Raw genomic sequence first — 19274 nt, forward strand, 5'->3', positions numbered from 1 at the left:
GGGCGCTGCCCCCCGCGCTGGGGGCCTCTGGCGGTGCGGGCGGCGGGCGGGTGGTGGGGGCCGCCCGTCCCCCGCCGCGGCTGTAGCGGCTCCGCCGAGGCCGGCGGCCGTCAGCCCCTTCAGGAGTGGGCGCTGGCGGTCAGCCCGCGGGGGCGGCTGCGGGTGCGGCTGCCCTGCCAGGTGAGCGTGCGCCCGCTGGACCCGCAGCGCTACCCGGGCGCTGACCGCGTGCTGGTGGCCGTCAGCGGCGCCGGCGGCAGCCCCCCGCCCCGCGGGCGGCAGCAGGGCCGCGTCCGGGTGGAGTACGACGAGGCGCTGGAGCAGATGGCGATCGTCGCGGACGGCGTGGACAGCAAGGCCGCCGTGGACGTCAGGACGCCCCTGAAGTTCGGTGGGTGAGGCGGGGGTGGGCGTCCCGCCGCGCCCTGGGCGGGGGAGGCGGCCGCACGCCCGGCTGCCAGCCCGCTCCTTCCGGCACGCCGGGCGCGGGGCCCGAGGGCAGGCGGGCCGCTCCCTCAGGTGCGGCTCACCCGGGGCCGCGCTGGCGCTGCTGCCGCTTCGGCTGGAAGCGCGGTTGGCAGCGGGCATTGGGAAGCGGCGGCGTACCCCCTCTGCTGAAGGAGGCTCGGAACGTCCCGTGTTTTCCTGCGTTGCCTGACGACTTGGGTGTTTGTATACGTGACTTGTTGCTGACCTCCTTGTCAGCAATAATTAATGCTGAAACTTGCGCTGCTAAGTGGTAGTTGCAATGCACGCTTTCGTTTTTGCTCTGACAGCTGATGTTCCAGAAAAGACATAACTGCAGCTCAGCTGGGAGACAGCAGTCCTCAGTATGTGCTGTGCACACCTGCAGTTCAAGGGTTGTTCCCAGTGGGGTTGTTGGACCTACCAGCTCCAGTAGTGGCTGTTATGCTGAGTGGCCATCCACATGGATCAAAAAAGTCTGGAAGGTAACAATACTGATCAAATACCAAGGAGGGCTGCCTTGTGCCTTGTACAAGTCTTGCATTACCTTTTTGGGCAGAAGGCAAACACGTCTGTGCAGGGTTTCTGGTATGGAACCTACAAACAACTTGGGAGAGCAGCTGTAGTGGCTGAAACCAATAAACATCTGTGCTGGACTGAAATATTGACAGTGGCTCTAAGTTTAGAGAAGGAAAAGGGCAAGCTTGCTAGGATAACTCCCCTCAGTGAGCTGAGGTTTAGGGAGTACTTGGCCTGGAGAGAACTGTGTTTAGTCATTGATCTGTCTTTTTTCCTACGTATTTGTGCAATTGCCTATACAGTGCAGAATAAGTTTCACCATGCTGGGAAAACTTTTCAGTGTACAAAAAAACCCAGTCCTTTGGTTTGCTTCAAGTGGTTGTTCAAGACTCCTGCTTTATTTAATTTGATACTCTGCTGCAGTTGTGGTATGAGAAATGGTGAATAATCTCATTCTATTTATGCTTCATACATGTCATCTGTGACTCTTGTAGAGCATGCTCTTATATATTCTTGGTTACCACTTTTCCAAACCCTGACAGCAAAGACATTCTGCACCTTTTATCTTCTCTTATTACCCCACCCCCCCACCCCAATATCTTGAATTCTTCTATGCTGTTTTTTGGGTTGGGGGGGGGTGGGAGTACTTCTTTTTATTTAGAAGAACCTGAACTGTATATCAATCAAAATGGAGAAGTGCTGTGGATTTATCATAGCAGCATTCTCTTTCATTTTCTAGTCTTACTCATCCCTATAATTTAAGGTTGGTTTTCTTCTTTTTTTTTTTTTTTTTGGAACACTTGATAACTGAAGGGTGTTTCTTAGATATGTTTACCAAAACTTACCGTCTGTTTTGTTTCCTAACAACTAATACAGAGACAAACATCTGTAAATAAAATCAGGGGCTTCTCCACCTCCCTGCCCTCACTGTTATTTACTTGGTCTGTGTTAGAATGGCCATACTGATTTGTACCATGAGTCCAGCTAGCCCACTGTCCTGGCTCTAGGAGTAGTCATGAACAGATGCTCAGGGAAGAGTAAGAACAGGACAAACATAAATGATATTTCATCTTAAGTGTTCTCTTAGCTGGCAACTGTTTTCAGCTCAGAAGATTTTCTGAGCCTGATACAGCTCAGCTGCGCTGTGGGTCTCTCTTCTCAGTGTCTGCTTACATGCGTAAACAGTTTCAGGGTGAGAGCCTCCTGGAATTCCATACCTCTTGGTAGAGAGTCTTGCCAGGCATACCATCCATTCAGTCTCCTGCTATTTTATCATTAGTGTATATGGTATTCCAAGACTTTTCTGCAGTTTGTCAGTGAGTTTTTAACTAGTCTGAGTAATTCAGCGTCGTTGATGAAACTTTCCAACCTTGGTATTTGTGCTGGCTTCCAAATTCATGTAGTGTTGAAGATGATGCATAGTTTATAGCTAAAAGACAATATAGGACTAAGGATATTGTCAAAGACATCTGAAAATTCAAGTTCATTCTCTTAAACAGATCAACCATTACCTATATATTGACCTTTTCACTGAACTGTAGCAGGACTGTCTTCTCCAAGAGACTTTTGTAGTTTTGACTCTTCCTTAAGAATTGTCAGTTACATTCTTACAGCTTCCCCCTGCCCCTCCCCAGCTTGGCAAGTGCAAAGATTACCTTGGCTTGTCTGTAGTACATTTACAGAGTCCATCCCAGGATTACAGGCAATAAAACCAAAACCCAGCATCCCATCTATTAGCCTTTATTTCTCTGGTACAAGGTGTGTCTAGTTACTGTAGCTGTTGGTAATTTAATATTTCAGTTTCTCCAGGTTCTCTGAGTGACTATTATGTGTTACTTCCAGATTTGGATACTCTTGGAGGGTAGAATTCATTGTATTAAGATCTGGAGAATCTCAGCCTTCACAAGGAGTTTCAATGTGGGGAACCTTCTTAGAAGTCTCAATGGTGAATCCTGATTGATGGAAAAAAATCATTTAGCTTTTTTCCTGTCTTTGAGATTCTTCTTATATTCTGAATGTCAACCAACCCTGCAGACTGTCTTACAGTCTTCCTTCTTGAAATAGGTTTTATTAGTTTGTAGGTTTCTAAGCTGTTCCACTTGGTTTTGTGGTAAGATCATACAATTCAGGTTCCTTGGGCAGTCTAGGGATTATAATCCCCTTCTACTAGTTGCTGTTTGTCACCCCATAATTAGCATGATGTTAGCATTGTCTGTTCATGCTGTTATCCAGGCATATGCAGAGATATATTTCCTAAAACATAAATGTTTTTTTGTACTCAGTGAAGTAGAACTGCTGCTTGCCAGTGAGGTTCTACTTTAAGTGTCCTTTCAACTTGGGTTTGGGTTTTGTGTTCTCTGAGTAGTAGTTTGTACTTGGGTTGTTCCTTTTCTTTATTTAGGAAAAAAATACTCATTAAACATCATTGCATAAGCAAAAGATCTTATCCCTTGTAAAAACACATCTCAAACCAGAAAGTGGCTGCTCTGCAAGCACTTGGGCTTTTCTCTGGCCTTCCTTGAATGTGTGAGGAGGATCTTAACTGTTCTGTTTAGACCATTTTATCTGAGCTCTCTTTCTGTCACTTAACTGTAAGAAGTTGAAAAGTTGATGTGAATGTCTTTACAGTAGTCTAGCTTCTTTCTTGGTTTTGGAAGTTACAGCATTTCGTAACTTAGGTTGGAGCTTATCCAGGAGGTTTGAAGTTAGCTAAAAGTCCTTAGGCCCTGAAGAGCATGTGCAGAAGATGCTAGACGATGAGCTTAAGTATGCCTTTTAAAGCAAAGGCAACTTGTAAGCAGCCCGGTAGGGGCAAGTACTAAAGGATCCTCTTTCTGTCTTAGTGTCTAGTTTTATGCTGTGTATAGTCTTTTAGTATCATACACAAACTGATAATTCTGTCTGATACATCTAACCTTCATAGATGTCAATGAATTTCTCTTTAATCTAGCTTATTTATTTTCCTTCAGGTCACATGTATATGTTAGCTGTTTATTCCAGGGACAGTATAGGCACATGGCTGTAGGTTTGGAGTATGCTCAGCACATAAAGAGAACCCTGTATCTTGGCATGTTGACCTGCATGTGCTAATTAAACCTGAAACCAGCTCTTTGATTTCTGGTTACTGTACATTGACTGAGAACTCTGAAGTAAACCCAACTGAGGTCTTGCATAACCAGAATTTGAGTTGTCTGTCCCGACTTACCGTGTGGTTCTTATGTTTTGCTTTAGTGCATACATATTATATTAGAATCGTAGGATAATTTGGGTTGGAGGGGACCTCAGGAGGTTTCTAGTTCAACCTCCTGCTCAAAGCAGGGTCAACTTGAAGGTCAGAGGAGGGCTCAAGGCTTTATCTAGTCTGGTTTTGAAAACGTCCAAGAATGAACACAAACTCCTTTGGCAAACTGTTCTGATGCTTTTTCCATATTATACCCTGGTGAAGAGAACAGAGGCTTCTATGCCAAAGTCAAGGAGGGGAACCGTGAGTATTGAAGTGGTGGCCAAACTTCATGGAGTAGAATACCAAAGTTCTGTCCCCTCTAGCACAGGATCAAGCACTCCTGGTGTAGGCCCACTTGTAAGCCAGTATGGGTTTTTAATTTTTTTTGTTGTTTATTTTTTTATTATCAGTTCTTGCCTTGGGAAAACTTAACTCTTCCACATTGGTCCTGTTTAAGTTCATGAGATCACTCAGCTTTTTGGCTAAATACTGTAGATTCTTGTGGAACTAAGCAAACTGAATGAATATATGGGTCTTGAATGTTTCTGTGAATTACCAAAATCATAATTTTATAGTATCACTTAATTTTTCTGCCTACTTATGTGAGGGGAGAACCTAAGGTCCTGGGACTTCTTGTTTCTGCTTTTTGGTCTCTGTAAATATTAGTGGAAAGCAAATGTGAAGGTTTTCAACAGTGTATTTTTCTGAAGTCTTAACGTATTAATGAGTTGGAAAAAAGATCATCAGTGTCTACGCCGAAGTATGGCAGACTTACAGCCTCAGAGTAGCGAATACTATGCTCTGATGCCCTTAATAAATAGTTTTTCCTGGACTGAATTATTTTACATGCATGCTCACTTACTGGTAAGCTTCTTGCATGAGCGGAGAAGTGGATCATCATGAAGTACTTCTAGTAGTCCAGGGCTGCTGAGTCATTTTAAAAGAAGTAATCTTCCCATCTATTTCAAATATTATAGCTTAAAGTGTTATTCCTGGGGTACCCCACCTACATCCTGATACCGAAGTTATTTTTTTCCCTGTGTACTTTATTTCCAATACAAGTCCTTTGTACCTCAAAGATCTTCATGCATTGTTTGAGGTTTGTGCAGCTGAAGTTTGCTTCAGCCCTCATCTTTGCTAAGGAGGAATCAAAGTAGCTATTCTTTGAGCTTTGGCACTGAAACAGATTGTATCCTGTTCCTCCTTGCTTGTTGAAATTTTGTTACCAATATTATCCAGCTTTTAGCCTGCCTCTTTGTGGAGTCATTTATCCTTGCTTCAGGAGGCCTATTTGTCAGACAGAGGGGCTCTATTCCTTGTCCACTAGTTTTTGCTATATCAAGGCTAGCAAAGTGCTGTGACTGCAGAGGATCCAGGCACAAAGTATGTTTCCAGGAAACCCTGGTGTTTCTTAACAGCATGCTCATGAATCCTCAGACTTCTGTGTCCTCTTTTGGCACTCATCTTTGATACAACTAGGATTACACTACTAATCTACCTTTCAAATGATGGCTGTACTATGGCCTGCAGGATCAGAAGTTTTTATTAACCTTATTCTTATAAAAGTCTTACTAAGTTGGTATCATGGCTAAACTGACTCATCTTAAGCCTTTTCCTCACCCTTTTGACAGAAGCAATAAGGGCAAGAGGGTATCGAGCTGATTGAATTCAAAGATTTGCACAAGAAAACTGCCTTTTGGACCTCTCTCTTCTCAGAAAGCAAAATAACATAAGTCTTGGACATAGATCCTCCCAAGGACTGTGCAGTTTTCCAGTGGGTGAATTGAGCAGTTTTGAGCAAGGCAGCTTGTATTTCAAAAATAATATTGCTTTCTTTTTGGACTCTCCAGGTTTGTGCTTTGCAGGGACATGCTGTTTCAAGCATAGATGTTTGAAGAGTGTCTCGGAACTGTGTTTAAAAAATCCAACTGCTCCCTGAGAAGTAAAACCTTATGGAAAAGTTTTGTCTCAACTTCAGAACCTGTAGATTATAATCAATCAGATTGAAATAGCTCAGATACCACTCAGATATTTTTAGTCTGGTGAAACTGTCTAGACTTTACCAACATAAAACCTTGTGGTGCTGGCCCTCAAGCCTCTGATAATAGTCACCAGCCCAGTTTGCCAAGTTTTGTGCTTTCACATGCCTCAAAGCCTATCGTAGAGTTTACTTAAATTTAAGAAACATAGTTTGATTAAAATCTTGGTCACAATATCTCTTTCTTGGAAGTGGAGTAAGCTCAAGTGGCAGAAAAATGCTTTTGCTGCTTCTGTGTGTAGCACTATGAGCCCCTAAATAACTCCCTTGATACCAGAGTTATCTATCAGACCTAGTGGCTTTTCTTTGTGGGAGCCTATGAACAGTAATAAGGTGAGATGATTCAGACTAGAGGCAGGCATGCTTCTTCGTGCCAGGGGAGTAAGTCAGGCTTTCCAGACAGCTAGGAAAGAATGACGTATGCAGACTCTTCTATACATGTTTTTGTGTTACGTTGCTTGCTAGTTGAAGCAGCATAGGTCTAAGCAAGACCTATGTATTTGTGCTGTTGAATCTTAGTACTCTACATGTGGCCTCAAACCTGCCAACCTTTCTACCCCAAAACCTGTGTCAGGGTACCCAAGTGTCTCAGTAGAATTGCTAATAGAATTGGTGACTACGGTAGCTATGAGATGGAGGTGGAGTTTGAGAGTGGGTTAAAAAAAAACAAAACAAAAAACCAAACTAACCAAACAAAAAACTCCCAACTCCACTAAAGGAGCACACCCTGCTGATTCATTGCCAGAGGTCACAGTCACTCTGCTGCCTCTTAATGTTCTCTCTTGAAGCTGGATGGCTACACACAGGCTTACAAAATTTTCAGGATCAAGTTTTGATAGTGACTATAGTCATGCAACTGAAAGTATGTGGCCAAACTCTGCAAGAAGGTTCTTTAGTAACAAAGAAGCTGCTTTTTTCCCTATTATATGTAGTTACTATATAAAGTGATTAAGTACTATGTTAAATAGATCTGGCTTTTCTTATTCTGTTGCTAATAAAACTCTTTTAATTCTAGATTTGGATATCAAAACATCAGGGACTGGCTGCGTGAAGATTCAGAAAATAGAATGTGATAACTGCAAAATAGAAACGGAGAAGGGGACTAGTGTCTTGCAGTCAATAAAGGTACAAAGAACCCTCCCCCACTCCATCAGTGTTTTAAAAGGGTTTGTGTGGTGGAATAGAGTATAAAAACTTATTTAAATAACAGTTCTGGAGATGAGAAGTACTCTGATATTTCTAAGTGTTACTATGTGTGTAGTGCCTCACCTTTATTTATTGCATACAATTATGATACAAAGTCAATAACACTAAATAATGTCGAGTCAGAAATCCAGGTACCTTTGATAGCCAAAGCCAGCATAAATAGTGACAGCAGTAAGCCTGATATCTGCCTTCCCTGCCCCTCAAAAAAAAAAGACAGACTGGGGTTTCCTGTCTAGTAGGTTAATAGTTATGCTTGCTCAGTCAGACTTTGCAGTATGCTGCTTTTTTTTTCTGTTTTTTAATAATTCTGATGTATCGGTGCTGTTGACAAAGTCTTTAGGTTGATTTTCAATCAGAAGTTACACATTACATGTCCAAAATACCCGACTGAAATATCTGATATCTACTGTATGTATCATGGTCATGACCTTGTTTTTTCAATCTTAAGACTTCAGGTTTGCTGACATAGGCTTTTGTAGAAATAATCAAAGTATATCTGACTTAGGTGCCATTTGGAATCAAGTTCACTTGAATAATTGGGATTGCACCTGCAGGAATTGGTATAAATTTACAAGAAGGGCTTTCCAAATAGGGTAATTCCTAAGTTTAAGTATTCTGAGACTAAAATCTTTCAACATTTTTTCTACCATGGTAAGAGATGGTTTTATAGTGCACGTATGGGAAACAACTTAAGGGGAAACTTAGAGACAATAGAGCTAGGTTTAGTCTGTATTCAATGAATTACAGACAACTTGTATCTTCCAGATTCTGTGTAACTGACCATATTACTCTTAAAGGTAACTAAAAATCTAACAAAAAGTTATACAATCATAGAATCGTTCAGGCTGGAAAAGACCTTTAAGATCATCCAGTCCAACCATTAACCTAACATTAGCAAATCCACACTAAACCAATTAAGGGTAGACTAGACTAAACCATATCCCGAAGTGCCACATCTACCCGTTTTTTGAACACTTTCCAGGGATGGTGACTCCACCACCTTTCTGGGCAGCCTGTTCCAATGCTTGACTACCCTTTCTGGGAAGAAATTCTTCTTAATATCCAATCTAAACCTCCCCTGGCGCAGCTTGAGCCCATTTCCTCTTGTCCTATCGCTAACTACGTGGGAGAAGAGACCAACACCCACCTCACTACAACCTCCTTTCAGGTAGTTGTAGAGAGCAATAAGGTCTCCCCTCAGCCTCCTCTTCTCCAGGGTAAACAACCCCAGTTCCCTCAGCCGCTCCTCATAAGTCCTGTGCTCCAGACCCTTCGCCAGCTTTGTTGCCCTTCTCTGGACACGCTCCAGCACCTCAATGTCCTTCTTGTATTGAGGGGCCCAAAACTGGACACAGTATTCCAGGTGCAGCCTCACCAGTGCCGAGTACAGGGGGACAATCACCTCCCTGCTCCTGCTGGCCACACTATTCCTGACACAAGCCAGGATGCTGTTGGCCACCTTGGCCACCTTGGCACACGGCTGGCTCATGTTCAGCTCGCTGTTGACCAACACCCCCAGGTCCTTTTCGGCCAGGCAGCTTTCCAGCCACTCTTCCCCAAGCCTGTAGCATTGCATGGGGTTGTTGTGACCCAAGTGCAGGACCTGGCACTTGGCCTTGTTAAACCTCATACAGTTGGCCTGGGCCCATTGGTTCAGCCTGTCCAGGTCCCTCTGCAGGGCCATCCTACTCTCCAGCAGATCGACGCTCCCACCCAACTTGGTGTCATCTGCAAATTTACTGAGGGCGCACTGTAGCAGTACTATATGTGTTACTGCTGTCTAAAATGACTTTTATATAATAATAACAGCAAACAGCAGTACATAAGAAACTATATAATATGAGAAAACAAGGTCGTTCTGGCCAGTAAAAGTGACAGTAATCACAGCAATTGTCAAGAATTTTTTGTGATGTCATGGAAAAGGAGGATTTTGAGGAAAGACAACTAATTAATTTCGTGGGCATCTTTTCTCATGTACAATCTAAGATGTGTAAAATCTTGACTTTTGGAAAAGAAAAAGTCAGTTCTGTTTTCCTTGAGACTTCAGTAGCAATGAAACAATACTCTCTAATGAACTGAAAAGAAGGCTGTGAAGTCACCAGTTTGGGGCTTCTGAGACCAACTCCTCCACGGCCTTATTAGAGTTTAGAGGAGCTTGGTGTTGCTTTTTTCCTCAGTCAGCTTTGAGTCTTGCTTGATTCACAAAAATGTCAGGAAAACGACAAGTGTAAAAGATGATCCTTCCCCTGTGCATGCACCTCCGTGTGTCCACTACGTTGGTGGCCACAGGAAGCTTCTTTGCTCCCTTAAGCCCCTGGTGAGAGGAATGGCCATGTCCCAGAAGGCATTTAAATTTTAAAGTATCAGGAAAGAACTGCAGATTTCAACTGAAACTCTTGTTAAAACAAAGCTTTGGTAGATTATAAGGCTTTGGCTTTTTTTAACCAAAACAGTTACCCAAAGTATTTTTGGGTTGTGAGTGGTGATTGGTTGTCTTCGTTCTGGTTACTGTGACAGCTTCAACATACAGTACTAGGGAAGATATGTTACTACTCTTGGTTTTGTTGACTCTGAAGTAGTGAGAAGAAGGTTTTGAATTAAAATTACTGACCATGTAGGTGTTTGCAAGAGCAAACAATTGTTCAATTACGGTATCTCAGCCATATAATCAGTTTTTAGTCTAACGTTTTTAAGAAGTACTGTAGTTCTAGTAAGGCAACTGCAACTCAATTTTTCTAATATAGGTTCAGGAGTTATACTTGGTACTAGCAGAGAAGCAGAATTATTAGTGAGAAGCAGAATTATTAACCTTTTGGTTTCTTTTTAAAGCTACTGAAAATCTTAGATTAGATTCTGTAGTGCAGCACAAGAGCCGATTCCCCTTTAGGGACTGTGCTTCATTGAGCAAACTGAAGTGATACTGCCCTCCCCTGGTTGGATTAAAGAGCTGTTTAATGTTGCTTTGCTGTCATGCTGTCCACAGACCTCCTTGACTAGCAAAGCAGGAGGCCCTTTCTTTATAGTAGATAGCAAAAGATCATTGATCAATTACTTTAAATAAATAAAAAAAAATCTGGTCATGTGGGGATTATTCAAGAGCACCAGCAAACAGCTTCACAACTGCTAATTATCTTAACTTGCCACGGACTGCAAGAAGTCGTTTGTATGACTTGAAACTCAAAAAAAACTTGCTGGTTTTTGGTATACTGTATAGTGTCTTTACAGAAGACCTAGAAGTTTGACATCTACTTTCCTTAATCATGCATGCTACTAATTGAACAGAAAAGATGAGTATTCTGTATGAGGTTTTTTTAATGGATTTTGACTGGTGTTTTTGGTCACTCAATCACTGATGATTGAGTGCTATTAAAATATCACAATCAAATCCTGTGGTTTGCCACAAGTAAATTCTAAACTAAATCAACTAAAATGCTACTAAATCAAACTGTGTTAAGTCACTCATTCATGACAAATTAACATAGCAGGATTCATAAACCTGGATTCACAACAGATAGGCATTATCCAGCCAGTGAGATTTGTTAAGGGTTGTTTTATTGAGAGGTTTTTTTGGTTGGTGGTTGTTTTGTAATTGGCTAAAGCCCAGTTCATTCTATCCCTTCCAAGTCTCTAAGTCAACTGACAGTAGCAGTAATTCTAAAATGCAGTTATGATTTCTAGGTCATCTTCAGAGTGTAAATTATTCCTGAATTCTTTATTGAGAAAGCAGTGCTGCTTCTTTTTAATTTTTTCTCCTGCTTCTTATTACAGTCCATCAGCTTAGCAGTGACAATGGGACCAAGCAGACCCTTTAAGTTTGTTTCTGTGTTCAGTGATTACTTCCGACTCCTTGACTGTGCCAGTGATAACAAGAATTTCCAAGTCTCATCCACAATCAGTGGAAGACCTGCCATGCTTCCTCACCACACACCATGTCTGAGCCTGATTTGTTAAAGTCCTGCACCACTGTTCTTCCTTTCTTTGAACTGAACAATCTTTTCTGTTTTTCTCTTAACATCTGTCATGGCCTTGACAGCCTTTTACCTCTTCCTTACTCAAACCTTTCTCCCGTGCTAGGAGAAGCGGTATGACAAATTAGTGCTTCTTACTTGCAGCTAGGGGAATATTCCCTCTTAATGAAAAAGCTACTTGAGCATTATAACTTGCTTCCTCTCAGCAAATCCTGCTGTCTGTTAGGGGTCTGTTGATACCTACATCTGAAAGCCTGGGTGTTTGTTTTTAAGAGGATAGGGATCGTCTAATAATTCTGGGGAAGAAAGTTTAGTGAACTGTGTCTTATCAAAGCTTTCTCTATCCTAAAAATGATAGAATTAAAAAAAAAAAAAAAGAGGAAATAAGTGTGTATGTTATGGTTCTATTTTACTTAAATATCAGTGGCCATACTGTTAAGTCATTGCTATACATTAATTCTTCTGATCTTATGAGTTCTGGTATTTCCTTAAGTTATATGCTTGGAGGATTTACTCTTTAACCATTATTCTGATAATGCACCTAATGTAACTGCCTCAAAGGAACTGTGACGTCTGGCTGAAGCATCTAATTAACTTATCCTGTTTACTATATGTGGAGAGAATCATCTATTATATTTGTATAGAAGCCTAACTGAACAGCTGAGTTATTTACAACCTCTAAAAGGTCTGAAGCACTACTGTAGTCTCAGGGGTGTTACATTTTACTGTGGGGAAGCCTCTTAAATGAAGAGGAGAAAGCAAGACTTGGGAACACAAAGATTAAGAAACACTGCTCTATAGTTCTTCCTGTCTTATGAAACCTCATGAAACTTCTGGTTCTGGATGTTTCATCAGAAATGTGTTGGAGCAGTATAAGTCTGTTTTCCATATTAGACACTTGATTTCATACATATTTTTTTAAAAAGTCCTTAATCTTGTTGCCATCTGATTAGACCTAGTTAATGCACTTTATTATGGCTTATCCAGACAGGTGTTTAATAATCTAAAGACCTTGAATATTTCTGATATGCTTGACTGTCAAATTTAATGGATGGTGTCCTAAATTAAATACTATCTACAGGAATAATACCCTTCTCAACAGAAACAAATATATCTGATAATGGAGGTGATGGTATGGGAAAATAAAGGGGGGGAAGCTTAGTATAAAGCATTAAGTATAAAAAATGCTGAATATGTTTTTAATTTTATGTTATTCCAACATTCACACTAGTGAACTTAAACAAAAGAGCTTTGCTATTGAGATCTGTAGACTTCTTAGTCAGATTTGTTGCAATTGCAGCTTATGAATACAGTTAGACTATTTAACACTGATCTTTAAACATTTTTCTTTTCCTTTCTCCCTTCTTGCAAATGTTTTTTACTCTCAAGACCTGTGGTTTTTTGTCTTTCCGAGATTAGTTTGTGTGTATTTCTGGACATTTTTTTCTTGTCAGTTGTATGCAGCAGCTGAAAGGTATAAGGGCTATAGCATTTTTTTTACTTGAAACCTGGTTTCTTTGTGAAAAATTTGAGATGCTGATGTATGCAAAATACCTAATTTGAATTAGAACCTGGTTGGAGTGAAACACTGTGGGATCTGGTTCTACTTGCAGGCCTAAGGTTTGTGCTGGTATCCATCCACAGATGTTTATGGCTCTACATACTGCTCCAAGCATAAGCAGCTTCCTGTGTGTGTGGGGGGGTGTGTATATATATATGGTTATCCTACAGACTTATGTGACACTGTAGGTTCCAGGTCACTAGAAGGCTCCAGTTTGCAAGTTCATTTTTCACTGCCAGCTTGTGTTTCTCATCTGCTGCAGCACTGGGTATATGCTTACATTAGTTTCTGGATGCCGTATAAATGAAACACAATGTTCCCTCTTTATTCCCTTGCTGCTTATTTTAAATATACTGGGTGACTGTTTTTCTAGTTAAAACCAGAACACCCACCTGTATTGAGAATAAAGGGTTCCTCAGTGTCATTCTTTCCCTTGTGTTTCTGGTTACAAAGAAAGGTGACTTGTTTTGAGTTTGACTCCACTGGAAATAAACAGTGCATTTGGCAATCACTTGAAAAAACCTTCACAGTAAAATGGAAGTTTGTGATCCAAGGTGGTTATTGTGGTACAGCTTGAAAAACAGGATAACTTGTTTTCTAATTATGATTATCCTAACCATATGATTTTTAACTTTTTTCAGAGTCATAAAATTGATATACGGACAAATGGTGGCAAAGTAATTGGTCTCGGAACACTTTATGGAAATACAGATATTCGTGCAACAGAGAAGGGTGTAAGTAAGAAGTAAAACTTTGATGGCTTATTCAGCTTGTCTCTTGCAAAATTACTAAATTTTGAAGAATGTGCTGAAGAATATTTAATGACCCTCATTGCTTGACTGACATTTCACTGTTAACTTACACTTGTCTGTTTATACTATCTTATGCTTGATTTGGATTAGTAAACAGTCTCCACAGAAAGAGCAGTAATAAGCATGTGATCATTCCATCAGCACAGAGGTTGTGCTAGCTGATACAACTCATCACCTTTACTTATATAGACCCTCAAAACACTCTTAAACTCTTTACTTGGCTGATATCTAGGCACATGGATTCTGCAATAGGCCCATGAGTTTATTTTAGTGTCTCATGAAGTGTAGCTTGATATTTGCACATGCTGTACACTTTCAGCATTATCTGGTTATACGAATAAAATAGTAGAAGGTTTTGTATATTTCTTTGCAGCTGAGGAAATATAATCACATGTAATCTTGGTCTGACATGCAGTGAAAAGAATTACAAACAGTTTCATGGAGAAGTAGCTTGCTTTTTTCAGCAGATGGCAGTGTGAGACAAACCTCATACTGCTCTAGGCTGGTTTTGTTTCTTGCTGTAAGCAGTCAATTCTCCATTATTTAAAATAATGTAGAGCTAGGCTCCCTTACATAATACTACAGTTCTCATAACCAGTCTGGTGTTTAGGCTCAACTGGAATGTTTAGGCATCATAATGTCCATGCAGTGGGTTGCATTAGGATTCATTAGATCTGGAGCATTGCTATATGAACATGTGGAGCCAAGCCAAGTCTGGAAGCAGCTTGAATGCATGCAGTACTCTGTCAGAATCAATAGGTACCCTTAAAAAACAGCAGCACTGGGAAGAATCAGAAAGAGTGCAGGTAGCTCTCCCTAGCCAAGGATAGAATTGAGACCACGCTATTAAGTTCTAGGAGTCAAAAATTGACTCTGAAGTGCCATTTGGCACTGTTGCACACCTTGCAGTTTGGGTTCTGAGGTCATATGTTCACTCTACGTAGAGCCAGCTGTGAGCTGTTCTTAATGTCCTGCTGTAAACTAAGCAACTTGCCATTGGATTTTCCAAAACCTGTCAGCATTAAATTACCTGCATTCCTTTGTCGTGGATGCTAGCCTGCCTTTTATCTACAAAAGCGCAGAGGCTGCTGTAGCTGTACTATTGTTGAGGGTTGTTTAGTCTGGAGAAAAGGAGACTTAGGGGATAACCTTATTGCTCTCTACAACTACCTGAAAGGAGGTTGCAGCGAGATGGGTGCCAGTCTCTTCTCCCAAGTAACAAGCAATAGGACAAGAGGGAATGGCCTCAAGTTGTACCAGGGGAGGTTTAGATTGGACATTAGGAAAGATTTCTTCATGGAACGGTTTGTCAAGCATTGGAACAGGCTGCCTAGGAAAGTGGTTGAGTCCCCATCCTTGGAGGTATTTAAAAGCCATGTACATGTGGTGCTTAGGGACATGGTTTAGTGGTGGACTTGGCAGTGTTAGGTTAACACTTGGACTCGATAATCTTAACTTGATAATCTGGTCTTTTCCAACCTAAACGATTCTATGATTGATATTTCTTCACAAACAGTATTTCATCCCAACAAGACCTCCCAGCATAAAGAAGAGTGGGTAAGGTCTGTGACATGCTCTGTTGATGCCACAGTTGGACTGATCAGTGCTAATTGATTGGCAGTTCCCTTGGGACTATTACTAGTTAGTGGAGTTAGGATCCATCCTAAGCCTAGCAGCCACAGGGAGTGCAATAGGGCAGAGGTAGCTTACAGTGTTCTTGATGTGTCATCCATCTTCTGCAGAGGGCTTCTGCTGGAAGGATCTGAAAACTGAAATCCTTGCTTTCTACCGGTGAATAAAATTGAGTGCAATCTAGGAGGTGCTTTGACTGCTGTGGATTCATGCTGTTTATAACATACTAGCATGGTGGTGATCTTTTTAAAGAGTTGTGCTGCTTAGTCATTTCTCCCAAGCTAGTTTGTTACACCAGTGCACTCCATGGAGTTAATTTCAAATAGCATCTTGCTGGTGTTGATAAAAACAAGTGGATGGTAGAAAAATAATTAGATCTATATCTATGTGAAAATATAGTTCATGAAAATGAGAAATATTATTGCTTTGAGTCTTTAAATGTTTAAAAATCTAACTCTCTTCAGACACACTGTCCTTCTGAAACAATAAAACAAACTTCATGCAGATTAAATTGAAGTGCTTCTTTGTGATCATAAATATTTATATAGTCTGTAATATTGCTAGAAGTCACTCTTAGAGTTGTAAAGCTGTAGTAACTTGAGTGAAGTGAGTCATTTTAACAAGAATTTACAGCTATGGAACAATATTTTGGCTTATGTTATTGAGCTTCTCATTAAGAAATTTTGCTGTGTAGTTAGGAAGGACAGTGTGAGATTTCTTTTCTCAGTTGACCACTTCTGTTAATAATCAGTCAGCCTTACGTCTCCTCTGTGTGTTTGTATGATATGTTTCTTCCATCAGTTGTAGTCATCATTATGTAATTATGGCTCTGTCAGCATTTCCAGCCTCCTCCTGGAGGTGGGGAGGGAAAGGATGTGGTAAAAGACACTAAGCACTTGAGAGAGAATATTTTTAAGGGGGGAAATGGAGAAGACACTAATAAAATATTTGAGCAAGGATAGCACAAAAAGGAAGGCCAAGAAGAGGAATATGTGGGGAAGAAGTTGTTTATGTTGTATTTAAGCATAGCAAGATGTTAGTTTTCATCTTAAAAATGTGCTCAGGTGCAAAAACATTCTCAGTCTGATTTATGAAGATAGACTGACACTTTCTCTTTAAAGGGTAAGAAACTGATGGAACTTGAGCATGTGGGTCAGTCTCAGTAACTGCAACTCCCAAGGCTCTATTCTTAAGGGAAGGAGTTTTTCCAGAAAATCTGGTGGTTCAATGGACAAAAATAATCAAATTTGACTGGGGAGTCATTAGCTAATCTGTGCCATGGGGACTTTTCTGTAACACTTATTTAGCAGAGCCAAACATCAATGTTCTGCCAAAAATTCATAAAAGTTAAAGAATTTGGGATTGAAAACATACTTAGTCTCAGTAAAAAGCCATCCTATTTTTTTCTTTATGCTTTTCCTATCTAGAATACTTTTTTAGTCTTACACTTGAGCAGTCTGACTCCCCCCCCATTTGGGTTATTCTGAAACAAATATTCATTGTATTGATAGCTTTTGTTTTGTTTTTTGTAGTAACTAACTGACTCAGTACTTCCTTTTATCATGTGCTGAGACAACTCTTTATTGCTGTGCCTTTTTAAGAAAGGTCATCGAGGCTGGTAAATAGGGTGAGTTGGTATGTGAGCTTGTTTATAATAAAGGACTTAATATTATTTAAATAAGATAAATATCTAAATAGAGTCAAAACTTGCATACCATAGTAACAGATGTAGCTTTTTGGGCTTTCCTTTTCCCGTTCAGGAATGCTAAAAGGCAGCCAATTTGCACCCAAGCTATGCAGATATTTTTATTTTATTCCCCCCCTTAAAGTGTGCCTCAGACTATTTTCATTGTGCTGATAGCAATGATGGCCCTGCTGCAATTGGAAGGTTCTTTGCAAATCATTTAACTCTCTTCAGAGCAGGTTTAGATCATAGTCTGAAATGACAGTGGCTTTTTTTTACTTGTTGCTTTGGCCATGTGCCACAGCAGGTTTACACTTTGCCATCCTGGGTGACGGAGCAGTAGAGTACCCTGTGGGAAACATTCCTAGGACAGATGCAATGTAAACTTAGGTTTGTTACAGTCTCTGCTCGTTAGAGTTTTGTTAGAAGCATTGAATGATTGAAGAGCTGAATTGCGGTCACTTTCAGTAGTGACAAATTATGCCTTAATATAACTGGTTTTGTTTACTGTTGATGCTTAGATTCTGTAGCATAGTTCTAAGCAGCATCACCTGCAGAGACTGTAGATATTGACTGTCATGTATCTCTAATTCTAGCACAGTACTTTGATCACCAGATTTTCTTAAAGGTGAATGTATCTTGTTACATTCTTGAAGACCTACTATTGTAGCACCATGTCAAAAGTCTTAAAGAGTCCATTCTGTAATCTTATGACTTAAGGTGCAAAGATGGTGTAAAGCGCAGTATGTGTGGATTGGTAAAGTCACAGATTAATTTGGCTGTCATATAGTCCATACTGAACCAGCCTCTTTAGCTCACTTTTTGGGACATGATACAGCATGGAGTTTGTGCAACAAAACTTGCTTCATCCATAGCTTATTCTTTATATAATATAACACAGGAAGGGTAAGCAGACTTAGTTTTTCGTATTAACTTTTTTCCACAAGATGACAATGCTGAAATGGCAAGTGGATTTAAAGATAAATTGCCGTAAGGCACAGTTTGTTCTAAAGGCCATATATCATTTCATGTAATGAATAAGGATTTTGTGCAATTCACTTAAAGTCTGCATAAGAAAAATAAAAACTAATTGAGTGGGGGTTAAGTATGAACCATTGCATGATTCCGTTGTAAATCAAGTTTAACTGAGGAAGAATAGAATTAAATTCATATGGTAGTTGCACAAACACATGATTTGTTCTGTCTTGTTCAGGTAGGTGTAGCTTATGTCAAAAGACTGGTCACTTGTATGTAGATAATCTCATCAATCACCTTTTATTCCTCAAATCTATCCGTAGTGCAGCTTTTCAAATCTTACCCTTTCTCTCCATTTCTATTGAAAAGAAGTAGAAACGGTGACCTTATTCCTCATTTTTCAAGGCTTTGTATAGCTTGAGGCTTAAGTTCAAGAATCGGCCTGAATAACTGAGGTAATATGAACAATTATACTGAGGGAAAAAAAAGCAGCAGTGATTTTTTGCAGACCTTCACCAATGCTATGTCTACAGAGTGAGCCGGTTAAAACTCTGCATAAATAGCTGTATGTAACACAGACAGTGAATATTGCAGTGTGTGGTGGCAGAAAACTGATTTAAGTGTCATAATGCTCAATGAATGTTAAGCCTTCATTATTAAAGCTAATACTTTTTTTTTTACTTTTCAAAGTGAAGCATTTTGGTTTTAAAAATAAACCGAGTTTTTCTTTCATCCATTTGACTATTTGGGTTCTTCACCTGTATGATGGGTGTAATAATTCATAGGAATGTTGTAAAGAATTATTAATTTGTTGGTCAGAGCTCTTGGATGAAAAGGTTTTCTGTTTTGTCTTGTGTAGCTTTTAACTAAGAACTTGATTATGTTTGTTCTGCACCAACAACTGCTTTCCATTTGTTTTGCCTCTTAATAGTGTTACTTCCTTCTGCCTTTTCAAACTGTGATGACAAGTTTTCCATTATGTTTATTTAAGTTTATTTCTCTTAGAGTGTGAATATAGAGAAGCTGCAGGGGACATCCATCAACATATCTACTGAAGATGGGCTGCTGAAAACTAAGTACCTCTATGCAGAATCATCATCTCTGTCTTCAGTAGCTGGTGATATTCTGCTGGGAAGTATTCATGGTAAGAAGGAAATACTGTCACAAATTTTGCTGCTTTGAAGGTATTCA

General features: G+C 40.3%; 1 protein-coding gene across 1 annotated transcript in view; it reads left to right on the top strand.

Moving 5' to 3' along the window:
• Window positions 1–19274, top strand: part of FAM185A (family with sequence similarity 185 member A) — a gene marked incomplete at its 5' end in the record, with an annotated part of 51988 nt that continues 32714 nt past the window's right edge. Inside the window, 4 exons of the mRNA XM_075727729.1 lie at window positions 1–391; window positions 7261–7370; window positions 13622–13714; window positions 19089–19227. Of these exons, the coding sequence (XP_075583844.1) occupies window positions 1–391; window positions 7261–7370; window positions 13622–13714; window positions 19089–19227 (733 nt within the window). The remainder of the gene's footprint in view (window positions 392–7260; window positions 7371–13621; window positions 13715–19088; window positions 19228–19274) is intronic.

The sequence above is a fragment of the Pelecanus crispus genome, chromosome 1 (assembly GCF_030463565.1).
Source record: "Pelecanus crispus isolate bPelCri1 chromosome 1, bPelCri1.pri, whole genome shotgun sequence".
NCBI classification, from domain to species: domain Eukaryota; kingdom Metazoa; phylum Chordata; class Aves; order Pelecaniformes; family Pelecanidae; genus Pelecanus; species Pelecanus crispus.